The sequence below is a fragment of the Podarcis tiliguerta genome, assembly GCF_965153285.1.
Source record: "Podarcis tiliguerta genome assembly, chromosome: 8".
Lineage (NCBI taxonomy): Eukaryota > Metazoa > Chordata > Lepidosauria > Squamata > Lacertidae > Podarcis > Podarcis tiliguerta.
The window spans coordinates 70,077,733-70,100,195 of NC_139541.1; the positions used below are offsets into that span (position 1 = coordinate 70,077,733).

The 22,463-nt window shown below is 44.5% G+C and overlaps 2 protein-coding genes across 9 annotated transcripts in view; one reads left to right on the forward strand and one right to left on the reverse strand.

Moving 5' to 3' along the window:
* Positions 1 to 3,758: 3,758 nt before the first annotated feature.
* The window catches only part of LOC310684595 (gilatoxin-like), a 28,369-nt gene continuing 9,664 nt past the window's right edge, over positions 3,759 to 22,463 (reverse strand). The window contains exons 1-6 of one of the 8 annotated variants that reach the window (XM_083455972.1): positions 12,319 to 12,412; positions 10,661 to 10,748; positions 9,780 to 9,933; positions 7,612 to 7,856; positions 5,512 to 5,648; positions 3,759 to 4,359 (exon numbers count right to left, since the gene is read on the reverse strand). In XM_083455972.1, the coding sequence (XP_083312098.1) occupies positions 4,165 to 4,359; positions 5,512 to 5,648; positions 7,612 to 7,856; positions 9,780 to 9,933; positions 10,661 to 10,712 (783 nt within the window). In that variant the 5' untranslated portion in view covers positions 10,713 to 10,748; positions 12,319 to 12,412 and the 3' untranslated portion in view covers positions 3,759 to 4,164. The other 7 variants (XM_083455970.1, XM_083455968.1, XM_083455974.1 and 4 more) reach the window with 7 other exon arrangements.
* Positions 14,199 to 21,427, forward strand: LOC310683486 (vomeronasal type-2 receptor 26-like; the record flags this gene model as incomplete). Its single annotated transcript, XM_083453421.1, has 5 exons — positions 14,199 to 14,231; positions 14,740 to 15,471; positions 16,574 to 16,792; positions 18,944 to 19,067; positions 20,508 to 21,427. 5 exons carry the CDS (start codon positions 14,199 to 14,201, stop codon positions 21,425 to 21,427), a joined length of 2,028 nt encoding a protein of 675 aa, XP_083309547.1.

Here is a 22,463-nt window from a genome sequence, read left to right on the forward strand (position 1 = left end):
CAGGCTTCAGGAAGCTCTGTGCAAGCCGCGGGAGCCCTCACCCGCCTTGCGCAGAGCTGCCTCTTATCCCAAAGCCCTGGCGCGCTGAGCAGTCGCGCTGGGCTTCAGGTAGCTCTGCGCAAGCCGCGGGAGCCCTCCCCCGGCTTGCGCAATGCTGCCTCTTATCCCGAAGCCCCTGTGTGCTCAGTCGCGCCGGGGCTTCAGGTAGCTCCGTGCAAGCCGCGGGAGCCCTCCCCCGGCTTGCGCAGAGCAGCCTGTTCTGGGGTTGGGGGAAGCTCGGGCTTTCCCTGCCCCAGCCTTGCGCCTGGGGGGGGGGGAATATTTTTTTTTCCTTTATTTCCCCCCAAAAAACTAGGTGTGCCTTATGGGCCAGTGCGCCCTATGGGGCGAAAAATACGGTAATTTGGAAATTTGTCCGATCTCTGCATTTGGACACCTCTGAAGTGGTTCCTGAGATCAAGGAGCAGGTTTTCATCTATGGATAGAGTTGGATGCCATTTTGAATCAAGATAGTGGACTAAAAGTGCAGATTTTATGGTTTCTTAGAAACCAAACTCCACGTTATCAGCTTTCCAACTGCACACACAAAAATCTTCCACATTTTGTGTCCAGCCACACGCTAAAAAGGTTGCAGGTTCCATCCCCGTGTGGGACAGCTGCATATTCTTGCGTTGCAGGGAGTTGGACTAGATGATCCTTGGCGTCCCTTCCAACTCTTACGATTCTACAAAACGCCACACCTTCCTGCACAGACTGAAATTAGGCTTGGAAGAAGCACTGTTGTAGCCAACGTAATAGGTTGTGGGGGCAGACAGGTCTCAACACTTTCTCTGGTATGCAAGAGTGCCCATGGACCCAAAACAAGCTGGCCGCCTCTGATCTACACAAAAAGATAAAGCACATTCCAACTGAGGCAACGTTTCCAAGCCATGAAAACTTTAAAAAGCCTTGCCGTAAGTTGAGATCCCCAAAGATTTTTCTAAAGAATTAGAGCAGGACTAATTGATACATGTGTTTTGCTCCTGCCAGCTGCATCTTGCTCCCTTGCCACTGCAGCTGTTTCACCAACCAGCTATTTCCTCCCTCTGTTTCTCTTCCTGTCCCACCCCATGGAATTGGCTCGTGATTACTTGTTTCTCTTTTTGGCTGCTGCCACCTGAGAGATCATTTCATCCCCCCCCCCCCCCAGTTTCTAATTGCAGGCCAAAGAGGTGTGTTTTTTCATTAGCATCCTGGGATTTAGCCTTTTCAGGCACCTGGTGTGTTACAGTCTCACAGAGATGCTTCAGATTACAGAGGAACAGGAAGAGTGCCGCTTAATTAGTCTCCCCTTAGAGAGCTTCTAGCAAGCACAAATAATTCCAATTTTTAAAGGTATTTGTTTTTATGGCACTAGGAAGTTAAATTTGTCGAATCGGTTTTTGCTGGCGTTAAGCGGACAAAACTTCTGAGTAACACAAGGACATTGTTAACTGACATTAATATGGCAGTCCTTGAGCGACAGGACTTCATAGGGAAGCTGCAGTGTGAGTTTATTAAATTGCAATACAGTGGTACCTCGGGTTAAGTACTTAATTTGTTCTGGAGGTCTGTTCTTAACCTGAAACTGTTCTTAACCTGAAGCACCACTTTAGCTAATGGGGCCTCCTGCTGCTGCCACGCCGCCGGAGCATGATTTCTGTTCTCATCCTGAAGCAAAGTTTTTAACCTGAGGTACTATTTCTGGGTTAGCAGAGTCTGTAACCTGAAGCATATGTAACCTGAAGCGTATTTAACCTGAGGTACCACTGTACGCCAAAAGGCTCTATTGAGGATCGAATCAAAGCAATTGATTTTTTAATCACACTACATGTGTTAATTGAGAAGAAATACCATGCTAAAACATGTTAGGCTAAGGGTGCTGAACCTTTTTCTCAGACTTGAGGGCCACGCTCCCACCTAAGCAACCTTCCAGGGGCCATAGGCTAGTAATGGGTGGGGCGCCAAGGCAAAAGTGGGCATAAATTCTATCTCCTTATAGAAGCCTGGTTTCTACATACACCCCTTTCTATTTTCCATGGAGGCAGGCAAGGATCATTATAGGCAGCCATATTCCAGTCAGGCAAGGAGGATACGAAGTTGGGGCTGCTGAGGGGTGTGCCTGGGGAGTGTCCCATGAGCCAGATAGAGGGCTTGAGGGCCACACTTGATTTAGGCCAATGCAGGCTAAATAGTGCCTTAATTAACAAAAATCACACGGGCACACAAAATCCCTAGGAGTTGAGGTCAAGTCCGTCTAGTACCACCCAAAGACATTTTGCTGCCTGAGGCAGCCTGACACGGAGCAGCAACTTGACCAACCACCAGCAAGTCACAGTACCCATAAGAACCCAAGGCCAGTCAAGCTAATGTCATATTGTACCTGAGTCAAAACAAAACAAAATCCCACAAGGACCACTTGCCCCTCCTGGGACCTGGGTGCCAGAGGATGGATTCTCTGTGGGGCCAGCCACTTGGAGCTGTGGGGCCTGGGGAAGGAGGGGGCCATGAAGGCCTCCCTCAGCACCTGAACAGTTGTGGCCACTGAGAAAGAGTTTGACTAACCCCCAAACAAGGGGACCAGGTTGGCTCAGTCTATCTGTACACTATTGAACTGTACTTAGTTAATATTTAAAGCCTAGAGGAAGGCTAGATCAAGATATTCTACTGATAAAAAGGTAAAGGTAAAGGTACCCCTGCCCGTACGGGCCAGTCGTGTCCGACTCTAGGGTTGCACGCTCATCTCGCTCAAGAGGCCAGGAGCTAGCACTGTCCGGAGACACTTCCAGGTCACGTGGCCAGCATGACTAAGCGGCATCTGGCGAGCCAGCACCAGCGCCGCACACGGAAACGCCGTTTACCTTCCCGCTATAAAGCGGTACCTATTTATCTACTTGCACTTAGGGGTGCTTTCGAACTGCTAGGTGGGCAGGAGCTGGGACTGAACGACGGGAGCTCACCCCGCCGTGGGGATTCAAACCGCCGACCTTGCGATCAGCAAGTCCTAGGCACTGAGGTTTTACCCACAGCGCCACCCGCGTCTCCATTCTACTGATGGAGAGCAGCAAATGGTCTTGCCCAAGTCAAGGTATATATTATCCAAGGCTGGTCTGGATATTTTAGCACAGAAAATCACACATGTGCCTCTCTCCTTCCCGTCAGGTAATGTACAATAATAATAATAGCTTAAATAACAATGGGCTGCTCTTTCACGACAATCAGCTGCCTGAGGCAACTGCCTAGTGACTGAGACTAAGTCTACAGTCCCGTGCAAAAGCAGGAGGATAAGTCCCACTGAACAAAGTGGCACTTACTTCTAAGTATACATGCACAGAATGGAGTTGTGTATGAGGTAAGCCAGTGAGAGCCAGCATGGTGGCTTGGAAAAGTTTTGGACTACAATCCCTATCAGCTCCAGGTAGTACGGTGAATGGTCAGGGATGATGGGAGTTGTAGTCCAAAATGTCTGGAGGGCACCACATTGGGTACTGTGAGTTAAGTCCTCCCTTCATGACACAACTAATGCTTCGAGGCTTAAGAACAATTAATTGGTTCATCCTGGTCCTGATACATCAAAGATGACTAATCAGATGTTCTTCCTTATCAAGTTTCTGTTTTTGAGGATAAGATGAAGCCTCACGGGGATAAGCGCATTTAGAGGGGCAAGACACCATTTTACATCTTCTTGTCAGGGCTGTCTGCCACCCGCACCAGATCAGAAAACGAGATGGACACTTAAATTCTGCTGATTACTTTATTTTTCAGGTGTTAGCTTTCAGAGCAAGAAGTCTGCACGGATACGATGGTTGTTACGTAATCAGAAGATTCAATATATTAGAACTGAGAGAGGGAATAATTCATGCATCACAACAATAGGACCACCAACCTATGCTCATTGTCCTGGGAACAGGTCTCATTTGGTTTAGCGTGACTTACTGTTAAGTAAATGTGTACCAGATCAGGATTTCAAGGTGGGGCCTGGTGTTGCACAGCACCATCCTTTCCATGTTTACTTAAAGTAAGTACCACCGTGTTCAATGAGTCTTACTCCCAGGATAAAATATGCCTAGGCCTGCAGTCTTAAGGCATGGAGGAAAGGAGGCAGTTGCAGCTAAGTTATTCCCCCTCATGTTGCTCATGAGGTTTCTACTGGAATATTCCATCCTTACAGGCACCAGACTTAAATGTATTTTCCGCTATAGTAGTCTGGATCCACTCAAGAAATTTGCAGATCTTGATGTAGATGCCAGGTTCACCAGGCTCAGCACAAGGGAAGCCCCCCAAAGAGACCACACCTTGGAGGCCTTCATCACCACAGAGAAGGGGTCCCCCAGAATCACCCTGTTGAGAGAACAAATGATGAGCTATCACAAGAAATGTAAAAAGAGCCCTGCCGGATCAGTTCAAAGGCCTCTCTAGCCCATCATCCCATTTCCCACAGTGGCAGGGCCAGCCCATCCACGAGGCAAGGTGAAGCAACTACCTCAGGTGGCAGGATCCATAGTGCAGCAGATCTTGATGTAGATCTTTATTCCCCCCACCCCTTGTTGCTGATGTAGAGCTTCACTCACCCCTTCTTCCCTGGCAGGGAGGCAGGCGCCATTTTGTGGTTCGCCTCAGGTGCCAAAATGTCCTGGGCCAGCCCTGTTTCCCAGATGCTTCTGGGAAGTCCACAGGTAGGGCACAGATACATTAGCCCTCTCCTACTCATGTTCCCGAGCATCTGCTCTTCAGAGGCAAAACTCACTTCCAGGTGGCCTACTTATTGAGCACCCATCTTGATTTTTTTGTTGCGTCAAACAAGGATCATCACGCACATTCCAGTGTATTTTCCCTTCACTTTCCTTTATTGTATAAAGTCCGATCTTCTGGGGAAGCAGCTGTGTTTTGCAAGAGTGCCAAAACAGCTTTAATTGTACGGCCTGAATTTGTTGGTATGTGATTGAATCTCATGCCAAAAAAGTGGCAGTCTGGAAGCAACCATAGTGCCATTGCTAGTTGTACCCTCCATAAACCAACTCCACCCAGTTTGCTCTATTGCTCATTCACATTCCCACTTGTTTCTCCTGCCAAGGCTTCCAGACAGCTCCACAGATGTGTGTGACAAAAGGACCTTATGGCCAGGGCTTTTCTTCAGGGGGAACTCACAGGAACTCAGTTCCAGCACCTCTCAGGTGGGTGCCATTGCCATTCTAAGAGAATGAGGGAGGTGTTCGTGAGTTCTTGGACCTCTTTTTCTAGAAAAACGGCACTGCCTATGGCCACAGTCAACGTGGCCATGAGCTTCACCCTGGGGATTCCCAAGGGAGACTGGTTCCATGACATGAGAAGCAACATCTCCATGTAATAATAACATACATGGAGAAGGCAAGTACAGAAATGCACATTGAGGGTGAGGAAACAGATTTTAAGCCTCAGGCTCCCCCATTCCCACCCCATCTACCAGGCCTGATCCTTACTTAGCAATCCTGCTCACAATTGGCATATCCTTACCCGGCATGAATCTTTGCCTCCGTCAAAGTATCCTGCACAAAACATGTTGTCGGTCACTTTCCACGGGTAAGCCGCCTCACACACAAGGTTGTCAAATATCGTAATATTAACACAATAAGGAACGTCGGGATATGTCTCTGAAAACAAAATGGAAGCCAGGATTGTCTAGTTAGATGCTTGTGAGAGATCACATTTGCAGGGGACAAGGACAGTCGCGTTTTTACAAATCTGGCTATGTGCAGTGCCACCTCCAGGATTTTAGAGACTTTGGAGCATACAAGCTCAGTGGGCCCACTTAAATTGTGAGGACGAAGAATCCAAACGAAGAATCCTCTCAGGCTGGCATCAACCTTCCCAGGTGCTCTGTGTAAAATGAGGATAGCAGTCTTGTTGAAGAAGCCGTGCCTTTCCCAGTTTTAATGTCTTGACAAATGCCTGACCTTGCTGCTCTCTGGAGTTGGATCATACCCACTTCATTCATTTAAATCACATGGCTCCCCCCCCCAATCCAGGAAGTTTGGATGCTGGGAACTACAGCGCTGTGAGTGGTAAAACTACGGTTTCCAGGATTCTTGTGGGAACCTATTCACTTTGAATGTATGGTGTGGAGGTGCTGATAGCAGTGTGTATGCTCCAGAAGAGGCATGAGCATCTACACACCTCCAAAGAATTTGGTTTTTTTAATTAAGCAAAAATGGCAGGGCCACCTGTAAGAGAAAGGGACTGTATAGTCCTGATGTCTGCATCTCTCTCTCTCTCTCTCTCTCTCTCTCTCTCTCTCTCTCTCTCTCTCCTCTCTCTCTCTCTAGTTCAGAAATTGGTTCTGCAAAAGAAATTGACCTCTGAAAACCAGCTCACAGGGGCACAATAAAAAAGGATAAATTTGAGGAAACTTGCTGGCCTTTTTTAACTTTTCCAACCCAAGCTGGATTCATCTTATCTTGTCTTATTTACTATATTTCTATGCCTCTTTTCACTAACTCAACAAAGTGGCTTACAAATGATAAATAACAATAACAGAAACACAGCCCTGGGGTAAGTGCCTGGAGCTCGTGGACTCTCACGTCGCTGGCAGGTATTGGGGTGCCGTGTATAACAGTACGGTATAGACAAAACTGAGCTAGAGGGACTGGTGGTCTAACTCAATACAAGGCAACTTTCTATATTCCTCACAACAGGATAGCTTTAATGGGCTCTGTGTAAGTGCAACCAAGGAAGTGTGTTTGTGTATGCTTGAGAGAGAGCTACAGAGATGGAGCATTTGCTAGCCTGGCACTTTAGCACCCAGTGTGGACATGTTTCCTTCCCTGCCTGTGAAAGGTAGGTCAGTGGGTGAGGCCTCTTAGCCCACCTGTGAGGTATTGAGCAAAGTTTTTCACTTGTGGCACTTGATAGACCATAAGCCTGGTCCAGATTCAGGCAAGAGCTGGACTTTGCAGAGAGCAGGTACACACACTGTGGTTCTTGTTAAGAACAGTGATTTAATTTACTGGAATTGTGAATTCTTAAATGCATGACTGTGCATTTGATTCCGGAACGTTCCCCAGTAACTTTCATGAGACTGGTTAACTCTGGTCCCATAGGAAGTATCTTATTGCATTCTCCATTTTGTTTTTGTGTGTGAGAGACTTGACTGTCATGGCTGCATCCCCATGAATGCTGAAAAGACAGTGTTAGAACAGAGGAGAGGAGTAATAATGTTTCTATGTAAATACATGTAACAGAAAGAAGCACAGAAGTTGATGTTCTCCTAAAGAAGCAGTCAGGAGAAGTCTGCTGGAAGAAGAAAGTGGAAATTTCTCAGAAGGAACTTTATGGCCTAGCTGGGCAACGTGCAGAAGGCTGAGTGCAAGAACTGAAAGAGAAAATACACAGCTTGCTTGAACATTTAAGGAAGAAGCTGCAATCTTCAACTAAGAAAAAATAAGCCCATGCTTGGATAAGCATGTGAATGTAAATACTTTGCATATATTCTTCTTTAGCTATATGTTCAGCAAGTAAAATCTTTTGAATATTTTAACAAGTGTTTGGATATTGTTTTAATTTCAGAAAGAGTCAGCCTCCCAGCTGCAATATTGCTACTCTGCCAACAGCACTTACCTTCAGGAGTGGTGGTTGTGCCCCAGCCCATCACAGTGCAATCTGTTCCCACTGGGGAGCAGCTAGAGGGCAAGTTGATGGTAGACACACGCTCAGTCATGTCAGCAGAGCTGTTCAGTTTGATCAGCATGATGTCGTCGGTAAAACACGAGCAATTGTCACCGGGGCATTTCTTCAACGTGCTGACTCTTAACTGCTCATAGTCGTCTTTGTTGTGTGCTCCGAGCCTTACCTGGATGTTTCCGCTAGAGGACAAAAAGCAAAGACCACAGGAGTTTCTCAAAGCAAGGCCTGAATGGACAGGTTGGTCTCACTGTTGTTTGGAGTGGATATCTGTCGTGGACACTGGCCTGAAGCTGGTGAGATCTTCAAATAAAGGACTGCCCACTGTAAAGCAGGGCACACGAACACCCTAGTTCTCTACCCCTCTAGGGCAGGGGTGGCCAACTCCCAAGAGACTGCGATCTACTCACAGAGTTAAAAACTTGCAGTGATCTACCCCCTTTTGGGGGGTTCGGGTCAAAGTTGTTGAGTTTTTTCAGGGAGGAGGTAAAATGTTGAGCTTTTAGTTAGGGGAGCCACAGTTGTTCAGCTTCTTTGGGGGGAGCCGATGATCTACCAGTGATCTACCAGTAGATCACGATCTACCTGTTGGACATGCCTGCTCTAGGGTTTTGGTTTCTTCTAAAGATTTTGTGTGCTTCTAGCCTATCACTATCTCCCTCTTGTGCATGGGTGTTGCCGAGCAATGGTGCTGTCCCTACACCAAAAGAGCGGCACTGGGCAGTGGTGACTGATGCCCATTGAGACTAGTAGGGTGGAACTCAGGGAGGCCACCACCAGGTGGAGCCAGAGTCAATAGCAGTCGGAGCCAACTAATCCTTTTTCCCCCCTTTTTTTTAATCAGATCTATCTGCACCACTCACACATGTTTCTCTGAATGTGGGGTAAAACAGCAGGACTTAAATATTCTCTAAGTGAACAATAGATAAATAAACGAGTTATGGAATGGATTTATATACTGAATATTCAGAATTATTCTGTCCATAGCTAATCATTTGTGTGTACACTTTCTGTGTTGATTTTGTACAGTCAATAAGGAAATAAATAGATGATGATAGATGGATAGGTGATAGATAGATAGATGATAGATGATAGATAGATAGATAGATAGACAGATAGATAGATAGATAGATAGATGATAGATAGATAGATGATAGATAGATAGATGATAGATAGAGTAAACAAAGTAAACAAATTCTAGTTCTGCCCCACGGGAGGCTAGTGTGAGATCTGTGGGAGCTTGCACAGCACTGCAAGATCTTGCAAGAGCCTTCCAGGACCAGCGTGCAGAGAGAGCCTTACCCGTAAGCAAGGCAGAAAGAGAGCTTCAAAGCTCTTCCCATGCTGGATAACTGCAAGCTGGCCTGGCGCAAAAAAGAACCTTTAAGCTCTCTCACTGGCCCGTCTTCAGCTATGTATGGTTGAAACTGCACAAGCTGAATTCCCGTAAGATGTGACCGTAGTACACATGGTGAACTCTTATGGTTGTCAGGGATTGGACTGAGGAGGAATGGTGGAGACCAGCCCCCTTCCTCCTGCACTTCCCAGAGAAGAGGGAGACCGTGTGGATTTAGAACAGTGATCTGCAGAAGGTCATAGTTCAGAGGCTGCAGCAAGGAGAAGCTGGGAAATACTGGGAGAGCAGGAGGAAGAGGAGGAAGAAGCACCAGGGGAGAGACAGCTGACAGATTCAGTGTCTTTGGAAAGCATGCCAGACCACCCCCTTCCAGGTCCAGCATGCAATGTAAATAGAACAGAAAGCTCAGATGAGCTGGATAGGGTTGGCGTATAATAGGAGAGATGGAGGGGGTGGGACTTTACTCGGAGCAACGCCATTATCCAAGAGGCGCCATCATGCGTCCCTCTGTGTGAATATTGAATAAATTACCTTTGGTAAGAACTTCTTGTTTTCCCATTTCTTGCTGCCAGCCATGAGGGAGGGGGATCAGATTGTCTGAAACCTGACAATGGTGCTATGTAAAAGCAAAGCTCTGCCCTTATGAGATCCCTTCAAAACGCACACTCTGATCACTAAAGATCCTAAGAAGCACCTTGAAGCATAGCCAGAGAGCTGACATTGGATTTTTACCATACATTTTCCTCACCAAATGTAGCAGTGAGCAGCTGTGAGCACCCAGTCGGGGGTGATCAACATTCCAGAGCATAGAAGCTTGTCAGAGTCGTAGAGCAGAGCGAGCCAAGAATGATTATTATGAGGGCACTCCTCGCCTCCAATGATCCGGTTACGGTGCGCTGACACTGCAACACAGACCAAGAAAGCTCACTGGGATGGTGACCAACGTTCTTCATTAGAACACCCATCAATCAATATAAGTTGTTCTAGCCATAGGCCAAGACAAACCCACAGCAACAGTACCAATAAAACCATACAGATACATACATCCACAATATGAGCCAACATCCATGATGTAATACAGAGGTTACCAGAGACATCAACAAATTCAAATCCAGTTTGTTTTCAAATTAAACCTTTGAATCACAACAATTTATAGAGATTTTATCTAACTCCTGTCTCCTGATTTATTTCTATTTTTGCAGCCAGTGCACAGAGAGCATCGTGTCAGAAAGCTATTATTGTCAGTCAAAATAAACGCCAGGGTGTACCTGTTTGCATGTGTGAACAAAGGTTTTCAGAAAGCAATCTCTTGGGTCTCTATATAAGGGGCAGGCTAACATAAAATCAGTAATAATAACAATACAACAAAAAACAGCATAAAAATACCTTCCACCTGTGGTTGACCACAAATACAAAGCCTCTCTGTGTACAGGACCTTGTGGCAGTGGGCCTCACCTGGAAAGGCAGCCCAATAAAGACACAAATTTGGAGAACGCTGGCATAGGCAATACCGGGCTAGATGGACTAATGGTCCGGCTCAGGAGAAAGCAGCTTCCTGTGTTCCTATGATGCATCTAGACCACCACTGCCCTTCCGAGGTCCACATCCCATTGCCACCAGTTCTCTTACCAAAAGACAGCAGGAGGAACAGAAAGATGCGCAGCGATTTGGCGAGTTCCATAGCAGCAGATCTGCGTGGTGAAGTGTCTGTGCCTACCTTGGAAAGTAGAGAACAAGTTCTGTGATTAAGAAAATGTGAAACAAGTTCTTTTTTTTTCTTTTTTCTTTTTTTGGCTCAGCACCTCGACTCCTTTGTTTTATCTACACCCCGAGGTCACAGCCCAGGTGTCCAGCGGGTGCCACGTTCTCAGCAGTCCACACCTGGCTCAACTAGGCAGCTTGACAGAGAAAGAGAGAGAGAGAGAATATAAGCATAAGCCCTGAACTTAATCTGAACAGAAGCAGAGCCAGCACTTTCCTCCTAGAATGGCAAAACAGGATGCCGTCTCATGGCAACCTCAAAGATGGGGCACTGATTTCACTAAGTTAACAAAGTACATCTTAACTGATTTAATATTGTATTTGGAACCCACCCGGGGACCTTGTGGTGAAATCACCACCAACAAAAGGTCAGTGTTTCCAGTGAACTCCGGTTCAGCCTCCAACGTTGGAGGAACATGGAGCAGGCCAGAGCAAGGCCTCTGATGATGACCTCAGCCTGCAGGGAACTTTTTGTGGGCACAGGTGCTCCACGCTGTTGCTTCATTCCTTGTCCCCACAGTACAGGGGCACATCAGCATAAACATATTTGTGAAAGAAGCTGGGCCACGGGGAGCAGCAGGGAGCATCTGCGTTGGGCAGGGAGGTGGAATCACTGCAATGACTATGATCAACGCAAGGAGGTCCACCCAGCGGGGACTTTGGTAAGCAACAACAAAGATAAGAGTTGTTGAAAGGGTCAGGAATCTTGGAGTAAACATGCCCTTGTTATGCCAAATGAGGCTCCTGTCTATAGAACAAAGCCAAGATCTTCCACCTTGCTCACTGTAGACCCACTCTAGGGCTCAGAATAGAGCGGCTGCAGTGCTGGACCACATTGAACTTGCTCTTTCAGCTCTTCTGACTGTGCCCTTATGTTGTCCTTGATCCTTATCACACTGCTTTTCCCCACTGCTGTGGCTATGAGAGAGGAAACCCTGTGTACTCCTAAGAAAAGCTACACGGAAGGCTACTCTAGAGATGGGGCCCATATTATTGGTGGTCTTTTATCCCATAATATTTTAAGTGGTGAACAGGAACAATTCCGAAGTGCTCCAAAGCCTTTCTCCTCTGCAACCGTCAGTCAGTAAGTATTTAACACTGTTTCAGGAAACCAGAATGTATCATCTGAATTTATCAATCTCTGTGTAGCCAGACTCAAGTCTATGATGTTATCGCAGATGAGAGAAGAAGTGGTTTCTCGAGCAATCAGTACATACAAGTGAATGAATGAAGTCGAGGCCTAAGTGCATAGGATATATTTCTATCATGTAGGTGTGAAAGAATTGAAAAACTTTACAAAAGCTAGCAATCAATAGAATGAACAATTTTATGTGGCTTCACAACACTGCAATGTAGACACAGTGTGAAATATCACATAAATATATTCTAAAATGTCTACATTTGTTAGCTGAGTATGTCTTTCAAATGCTAATGGAACCACAGCAATTGTTATTGTTGCTCCAAACTTTGAAATCCAGAAGGTGAAGATTGTTCACAACAGACATATTTCGGAAAGCATGCCATACGTGTTTCAACCTATAAAGGCTTCTTCAGTGGCATATAGTTGAAGGACATTTCTTTATGTGTGGGGTCAGAGAGTCAATACACAAATCCCTAATATTTCAAATTTACTAAAATACAGGGTGAGTCTTTTAAAGAGGTCCTATGGAACATGTGTACTCTGTATCCACAGGGCCTCTTTTAAAGGACTCACCCTGTATATTATGCTGCTAGAGATTCAGTGTCTGTTTTTAATGGTCTAAAGTTTTCTGCAAGCAGCAATGCCCAGCTTTTGTAGAGAATATTTCTTCCAGGTTATTTACTATATTTTTTTTACAATTTACTTTTTAAAACACGAATTGCTGTCTTGTGTAGTTTGCCCTCAGTGAATAATCTCTCTCTCTCTCTCTCTCTCTCTCTTTCTCTCTCTCTCTCCCAAAAGGAGAAATCCTTTACTGCTGTTTCTCTCTCACACCTATGCACATCCGCTCGTCCCTGCCCTCCTCCCTTACCTAGAGGGGTGTCACCCTCCTTTAAGCACTGGTCAGCATTTCATTTGAAAAGGGCAGAAGAGATTCCCAGTTATCAAGAGACCATCCCTATATCATTAGCTCTCATTCACAAAACATCTGCCTGCCAGCCTGTGCTATTAACCTGCTGTGGGAGCGGGTGGCGCTGTGGTCTAAACCACTGAGCCTCTTGGGCTTGCTGATCAGAAGGTCAGCGGTTCAAATCCACGCAATTGGATGAGCTCCTGTTTCTCTGTCCCAGCTCCTAACAACCTAGCAGTTGGAAAGCATACCAGTGCAAGTTAATAAATAGATACTGCTGTGACGGGAAAGTACCGTAAACGGCGTTTCTGTGTGCTCTGGTTTCTGCTGGCCACATGAACTGGAAAGCTGTCTGTGGACAAACGCTGGCTCCCTTGGCCTGAACGTGAGATGAACACCACAACCCCATAGTCACCTTTGACTGGGGTCCTTTACCCTTTTTGTATCTTTTTACCTATTAATCAGCAATCTAGCTAACAAAGGAACAGTTACTCAGAAGTCTTAACACCTGTAAAGATGCTGTTCTTGTGTCTTTGGTACAGTATCTACCCATCTATCTATGCATACATATTTGCATACGTACTGCATGAAATTAGGGGGGTTGGGGGTGCATTATCCCTGAGGCATAGCAAAATCATTTCCATGCCCTTCTGAGTACCATCTGTCTGTCTAGCACATTTTTAACCGAATATTTCCAGGGCAGTTCACAATAGGTTCACTGTCCCAATGCAGCAAACTCAAGAAGAACTACCAGCACGCCCTGGCCTTTGTGTTTGCAGTGGAAGAGCTCAACAAGGACTCTCATCTCTTTCCCAATGTCTCCTTGGGATTCCAGCTCTATGAGGATAGTCACGACATGAGAAAGAACCATGAGGCCACCGTTAGCATTTTATCTGAGAGGAACTGGACTCCTTCCGTGCTCCCCCTGCCTCCCAGCGCATATGATCTTTATTACTCCTACGGGAGGCCATCTTATGACAGCCTGGTCAGCAAAAGTCCCAAGGATAAAACCATCCCCAACTATCATTGCCATGGGCAGAGCAAGCTGGCAGCCGTCATTGGGGCTCTGACATCCGAGTTGACCACTGAGATGAGCAACATGTTGCAGAGCTCCAAGGTACCCCAGGTGAGTTTGGCCCTGTGCTCTGTTGCTGTACCTGACACCATCTGTGACCAAATGACATAATGTAAATTAAGCAAATTGGCTGGAGTTTGTTTTGCATAATTAAAGATGCAATCCTATACCATAGACAAGTAGTATATAAATGTTAAGGAAGGAAGAATGACAGACAGACTTGGGCTACATCCACCTGAGGGTCTATAGGATTTAGCAGAAACCTCACTACACTGGCAGAATGCAAGATGTGCAGCCGGTGTTAGATTCACTAGTAGAACACCAGTGTTACTGAAATATACTCAGAGTCGCAAAGTGATTTCATGCTCTTTATTCAGCTCATAGTGGTGAGGAGGAATGAATGAAAGTCCCCTCAAAGTATCTGCTTTATATACATTATTTACACAATGGGCTGCACATGATTGGGTAATTCTGGAATTCTACTGTAAGCCAATCAGGTTGTGGATTCACTTATATCTGGAGCATGATTGGGTGGTTCCTGCCAACCAATCATACTGCTGCATTGTTCTAGGACCAATCAGACTGCTGCATTCTGAATCCTATTGTTCTAGGACCAATCAGACTGCTGCAATTTGGATCCTATTGTCCTCAGTACATAACAGTTACACTGCTGGAGAACCAGGTTTAGATTTGGGTATGGCCTCCCTTTACCCCAGCTAATGTTTGACACTATTCCAGTTTGACCACAAAATGGTTGGAAGGTTCTATACCTACTCAAAAACAATATAAACCAGCAACAAATACCCCCCTTTCCCCCATAGATCAGTTATGGCTCATCTGATCCCATCCTGAGTGACAAGGTCCAATTCCCTTTTCTGTATCGGACAGTCCCCAGTGACATCACTCAGTTCACCGGGATCATCAAGCTGCTCCTTTACTTCCACTGGACGTGGATTGGAGTAGTTTTTACAGGTGACGATAATAGTGAGAAGTTCCTCCAGGTCTTGGAAAGTGAAATGCAGAAAAATGGAGTTTGCGCTGAATTCATCTTAAAGATGTACAACAGGAAGAGTCTGGCTATGAAAACCATTCATAAGATGGAAGATGCCCTCACAAAGTCCTCGGCCAATGTAACTGTGTTTTACGGCAGCACCAGTCACTTCTTTCAGTTGCAACTTCTCAGCCGAAACCTCCGAACGAGAGGCAAGATCTGGATCATCACAGCCCAGTGGGATTTTACTGCAGGTTCCCGCCCATACAAACCAGACTCAGACCCATTCCAGGACGCTTTGTCCTTTGCAGTTCATAAGGCGGAAATCCCACAATTTCGAGACTTCCTTCGGTCCGTGAACCCTAAAAAATATCCAAACGATGTTTTCATGAAGTATTTCTGGGGTTCTGCCTTTGACTGTCTGATGCCTCCTCCCTATTCAGTCCCAAGGTATGGGAAAAGAAAATGCACTGAAAGGGAACGACTGGACAGCCTGCCTGTTTCAGTTATTGATATCAACACCATGTGGCAGAGCTACAGCATTTACAATGCGGTCTATGCAGTAGCCCATGCACTGATGGAAATGAGATATCATAATACTGGAGAAGGAGGGAAAAGGAGGAGAAAAGGCCTTCTTCCCCTATGGCAGGTATTATGACAGAAATAATGTATCTGAGACAGAGGAGAGTTTTCAACAATGCCAAAGATGGTAGCCACTCTGAGGAGAGGTCTTTAAATGAGACCAAGAGGGACTTCATTGGCTCTGCAGATCACCTGATTCCTCCGGGCTAATTGGCTGCAATCTCCCTTCCTGACACTGTCAGTGGACCCTGTCCTACCCATAGATTTGAATAGATTGATTGTTCAATATTCATTCATTGCATTAGCAAAGGCACAATATGGTTTTAAATATGTCCTGGATAATATGTATAGATGAAATCAGAGCATTGTTCCGCAAGTGCAGTTTGTTTTTTTGTTTTTTTAAATGATATTTATTAAATGTTTAATAGTTACAAAAAGAAAAAGAGAAAAAAAGAGAAAAAGAAACAATAAAAATTAACAAACAATACATCAAAAATAGAAAGAAAAAACAATACCACAAAACAACAAGAAAAAACTAAAACATTTAAAAACACATCCAAATTTCATTTCATTATCTTTCATATGCTTGTTTCCTTGACTTCCTTGCACCTCCCTTTTTTGTATTCTAGTTCAAGTTAGCTGGTTCAACAAATCCTTTCCCTCTTTCTCAATTTTTGTTCTATAATTTATCCTAACACAATTTAACTTTAAATTTTTCACTTTAACGCATTAACAACTGCAAGTGCAGTTTGAAACACAGCAGGGGGAGATGCCCTCTCTGGCTTTCAAGCCACTAACACAAACATGCACCAGAGTCACATTTTACAATATTCATATTAATTTAAACATGATGAATCAAGTTGCTAAATGAATGTACCCTTATTGCGTTTTATGACTCCCCTGATATTGTTTGTGAGCTGGAACTGGTCTGTGACCAAAATTAATAAATTCATTCATTCACTAGCTAAATGTGGGACAGTCAGTTTATTTAAGTAAGCTCTTCTATCAGTTGGCAGCCATAATTATTAAATCATACTTTAATGAAGAGAGATTTCTCCCTCCCTTGCAATCTCTGCCCTCAGCTCCACACGTTTCTGAAGAAGATCCAATTCAATAACAGTGCTGGAGAGGAGGTTTATTTTGATGAGAATGGAGACTCCACAGCTGCTTATGATATTTTAAATTGGATCGTGCTCCCTAACAGCTCCCTGGTTAGTGTGAAAGTTGGAGGAGTGAAGCACCATGGCCAAGACTTCTTCTTTGACGACACTAAGCTTGTCTGGAAGGAACAATTAGGGCAGGTGAGACTCAAGAAAGACTCTGCTCTGGGTGCTCCACCCAAGTGAGGTGTGGTGGGTGGTTTATGGGGCTGGATCAAGGCCCCATGTGTGTTATAGATTTAAAGCAGTACATTCTACTTCAGACAGTTATGGTTTCCCTCAAATAATCATGAGAACTGTAATTTGCTAAGAGTCCTGTGAGTTCTTGGGAGATCCCTATTACCTTCACGCAACTCAGAGTGGTTAATAATAATTTCTGTATTTTTTGCTCTATAAGACTCACTTTTTCCCTCCTAAAAAGTAAGGGGAAATGTGTGTGCGTCTTATGGAGTGAATGCAGGCTGCGCAGCTATCACAGAAGCCAGAACAGCAAGAGGGATTGCTGCTTTCACTGCACAGCGATCCCTCTTGCTGTTCTGGCTTCTGAGATTCAGAATATTTTTTTCCTTGTTTTCCTCCTCCGAAAACTAGGTGCGTCTTGTGGTCTGGTGCGTCTTATAGAGCGAAAAATACGGTATATAATTTATATCCTGCCCATCTGGCTGTGTTTCTCCAGCAACTCTTGGCAGCTTACAACATATATAAAACACAACAAACCTTTTAAAAACAAAATATTCTGTATAAGCAAGAAACCAACCAACAAATCAATAGAAACCAGTAACAACAACAATACTGATAATAATAAAAACAACAATAATCAACAGTTTACAGTTATACCCAAATTAAAATAACTGCCAAACACAGCTAAACATTGAACCAACACCAACCCAACAAAAACGAAGCAGAGGAACCAAAATTAGAACCATTTAAAACCTTTTAAAACATTTTAGTCAGTTGCCTCAACCCAAGAATTGATCCAGCGATGTTCCTCCAGCCTCCCAGGAGCCTCTTTTAGTTGTTCAGGGTAACAGCTCCTGCAATTTGTGCAACACCTGATGGCAGCCAGCCGGTTAGTCAAGGAGGCTCAAGGCACGCCACATGGCAAACACAGCTCTGTCCCTCCTAGAAATTGGGGAGAAATTGGATTCAGTTTGCATTTAAAGGCAAATCTGCCTAATTTCCAAAATAATGCATTAACAGAAACACAGCCATCCTCCAAAATTCTCCAGCCAAGTAATGTCTATAGAAATGCATACATTAAGTTGTTCTTTAAAAAACATCAAATATTAGTGAAAATAACATACAACAACACATTTTTAGGGGAAATTGCATATAAAGATGTGTATATTAATCAAAATTCATATGGGGAATCCACATATAATAATAATAATTTCTTATTTGTACCCCACCCATTGGCTGGGTTCCCCCAGACACTCTGGGCAGCTTCCAACAAAGATTAAAAATACATTAAAATGCCACCCATTAAAAATTTCCCTGAACAGGGCTGCCTTCAGATGTCTTCTAAATGTTAGGTAGTTGTTTATCTCTTTGACATCTAATGGGAGGGAAGGCTCTCTGCCTGGTTCCCTGTAGCTTTGCTTCTCACAGTGAGGGAACCGCCAGAAGGCCCTCAGCGCTGGACTTCAGCATCTGGGCAGAACGATGGGGGTGGAGACGCTCCTTCAGGTATACTGGGCCGAGGCCATTTAGGGCTTTAAAGTTCAACACCAACACTTTCAATTGTGCTCGGAAACATACTGGGAGCCAATGCAGGTCTTTCAAGACCGGTGTTATGTGGTCTCTGTGGCCGCCCCCAGTCACCAGTTTAGCTGCTGCATTCTTGATTAGTTGTAGTTTCCTTCAAAGGTAGCCCCACATAGAGCGCATTGCAGTAGTCCAAGCGGGAGATAACTAAAGCATGCACCACTCTAGCAAGACAATCTGCGGGCCAGATGGAGCTGGTAGACAGGTGCCTTGGACACAGAATTGACCTCCGCCTCTATGGGCAGCTGTGAGTCCAAAATGACTCCCAGGCTGTGCACCTGGTCCTTCAGGGGCACAGTTACCCCATTCAGGACCAGGGAGGCCTCCACAATTAAATAGCGCAAATTGAGGTTGTGCATTGCCCTGTCATTTTCCTTAACGCAGTGCCCAATCTTTTGGGGAAGTGGGCAAGTGTGCCAAATCAACAAACAATAAGGGCACAACCTGAATCTGCCAATATGTGATTGAATGCTGTAGCGTGAAAAACAGCCACTTTAAAAAAACGCATTTCCTCCTGCACTTCTTTAGCATCCGCGCTCCATCTGCAGTGAGAGCTGCCTCCCTGGATTTAGAAAAGTGGCTGAAAGAGGAAGGCCCAGCTGCTGCTTCAAATGTGTCCGGTGCCTACCTGGCCAGATCTCCAACCAAATTGGTAAGAATGTGGCCAAGGCATTGCTTGACTAATAAATAAATATAAATAAATAAATGCAAGCATACATAGTTTATGTTTGCGTTCTCTGTGTGTTCTGCTTTTTCTTTTGATATTCACATTTTTCATCTTGGATCCAACTCAGGGTAAAATAATTTATGCATGTTCCCAGCATAAACCACCTTTGCATAGCACTGATGGGCTGGAATCTGGTAAGTCACTAACCCATTTCTTTATTTCAGCCAAATCAGATTCCAGTGTTTTAAGAATGCACAGTATCTTTTTTTCTTTTTAGTGGGTATAGAATTAATGTGCCTGTGATTGACTAGATGTAGACGAGCTGCTTAATTTGTTAAGGCAGCTTTGAACAAAGAGGTAGCGTCAAGGAAGACTATGGAAATGGCATTCCATTCGCTGGCCAAATGGGAAATGGTTGTTAAATTATTATCAATAACATTTCAATATGTATTGTTGTTGTCATGGTCATTAAACTATACAGTGGCACCTCAGGTTCAGAACCTAATTCATTCTGGAGGTCCGTTCTTAACCTGAAACTGTTCTTAACCTGAGGTACCACTTTAGCTACCATAACGGGGCTTCCCGCTGCCACCACGCCACCGCAGCGCGATTTCTGTTCTCACCCTGAAGCAAAGTTCTTAACTCGAGGTACTATTTCTGGGTTAGTGGAGTCTGTAACCTGAAACATCTGTAACCTGAGGTACCACTGTACTGCACTGTCAATAAAACATAACTTACAAATATTTTTACCTGTATGATTGCAGCAGCAAAAAGTTTGGTTGTCCCAAAGTGGAGAGTTTTAATATGAATATGTCTTAAATATTAGCTTAACAAGCTCTGGAAAAATGTTACTTATACCTAAATTAACATTATTTAGGAGCAAGAAATTCAGGAGTTAAAAACAGTATATCTATAGAAATATGGTCAGCATATACAGTTTTGTCAAAGGGTATTTTGCCTTCCCAAAGCTCTGCATGCTTTTGGTTTTTTATTTTGAGCAATCTGATTCACTTTGTTTGAATTTTCCTATCCAGCTCTATGTTGTTGGCCAGAGATAGGATGAGGCATGAGGATATGCGGATTTGTAATTGCATGGGCAAAGATCATGAGAACATAAGAACAGTTGTGCTAGATCAGGCCGTCCTCACAGTTCACCAAATGTCCTGTGGTGACCACAGAGTGCATAATATTTTTCCCTTGGAAACCAGCCAAAACTTAGATCAAGTCTTTTCTGTTTCACCTAGCTTAGGAAAGGTAAGGTAGATAGGTCAGTTGAGCTTTATATTTGTATTCCTCTAAAGTTACAAATGCTATTACCAGCACTGGGCTTCTGGGGTGACCTGGCTATAGCACAACTCATCTGATCAATAAGATGGATGCATGGGTCTATGTGGTAAATAGTGAGATCCAATTTGTGTTTTCCAGATATGGACCGCTGTGAGACATGCAAAGAGGACTACTATCCAAATGAAGCCAGAAACAAGTGTGTTCCCAAAAACCTAAGTTTCCTGTCCTATGACGAGCCCCTGGGCATTGCTTTAGCTTCCTCTGCTCTTTCTTTCTCCCTCTTGGCCATATTTTTGCTTGGAACCTTTATTAAACACCGAGACTCTCCCATAGTCAAAGCCAACAACCGAGATCTCAGCTACATCCTCCTCTCCTCTCTAATGCTCTGCTTCCTCTGCTCCTTGCTCTTCATTGGCCGGCCAAGGATGGAGACTTGCCTTCTCCGGCAGACAGCCTTTGGCCTCATTTTCTCAGTCTCTCTTGCTACAGTCTTGGCCAAAACCATCACTGTAGTTCTGGCCTTCAATGCCACAAAGCCGGGGAACAGAATGCGGAAATGGCTGAGACCCAGAGCTGCCCATGGCTTTGTGCTGTTCTGTTCTCTCATCCAGGCTGGGATCTGCGTGGTCTGGCTGGGAACCTCTCCCCCATTCCCAGATTTTGATACCCGCTCGGAGCCTGGGTACATTATCCTTGAGTGCAACGAGGGCTCCGTCACTGCCTTCTACTGCATCCTAGCTTACATGGGTCTCTTGGCTTTGGTGAGCTTCACGGTTGCCTTCCTGGCCAGGAAGCTGCCTGACAGCTTCAATGAAGCCAAGTTCATCACCTTCAGTATGCTGGTTTTCTGCAGCGTCTGGGCGTCCTTCATCCCAAGCTACCTGAGCACCAAAGGGAAATATATGGTGGCTGTGGAGATCTTCTCTATTTTGGCCTCCAGCGCTGGGTTACTAGGCTGCATCTTCTTCCCCAAGTGTTATATTATTCTGCTGCGGCCAGATCAGAACAGCCGGGAGCATTTCACTCGGAAATTAAACTCTGGAGTCCAACAGCTTTAAATCTGGAGACTGAAATACTGCATGTTGTGTAGCTGATCGCCAGAATTCGGATATCTGAAGATTCGGCAAGCCAGTCTCTCTTCCTTTTTTAGCAAGTGTGTTTTCACTTGGTGACATCTTCCTTGGCAACTGGCATGGCCTTCTGCTCCAGCCAGATAAGACCAAAAAGAGCACCTTGTCTGCAAATATTTCCACAGATAATATATGTGAGTGAATCTGAAACTTTCTGATTTGCTTTGAACTTTCAAGAGGCTGTTCCTTCACAGGATCCTTAGTGTGATAAACTTGCTCACAAGTTCAGCTTGGAAGCAGGATAGAGAAAGGTTCAACCCTCACCCCAGGCACAAACTGTGTGTGGTACCTGCCTGCCTCCCCTACTCCCCTATTAACTGTAGTTCGTTTGTTTGTAGCATTTTTGTATGATTGAATGTGGTATGCCAGTCAGTATAAATCCTTTTCCTGGTGGGACATGTTAGTTGGATACCACCCAACATGTCTGAGCTTCAGACACCAACTCACTATGTAGTCACAATCGAGTCACTATTCTGACCTCTAATGGAGGAAGCTGCCCTATACTGAATTAAAACATTGGTCCATCTAACTCCTTTTTATATTAATATTTTTATTGAAAGAATTTAAATTATAAAGAAATAAAGTGATACAAAGGGGGGGGGGAATGAGGGGGGGGGACAAAGATATGTATAAAAAAGAGGGGAACAATATACAAAAATGCAATGTGATATACTCCCATACATTTTTATATAAATTGATATAGTGATATTATATAAATGTGTCTTCTTTTTGTAACATAGTCCTCATTCATTTTCATTTCTAAACTGCTTAACATGGTTGCATTGAGATATATCTTTGTTTACATTACAACATATTACAATGCAGTAATTACATAAAAATAAAAACAAACAATAAACACTTAGATTAATGTTTCTAAATAGATTAACAAAGTTGTGTTGAAGTGTATATACCAAATTATTCCAATTATTACAGATATTAAATGACGTGTAGTAACATATATTGC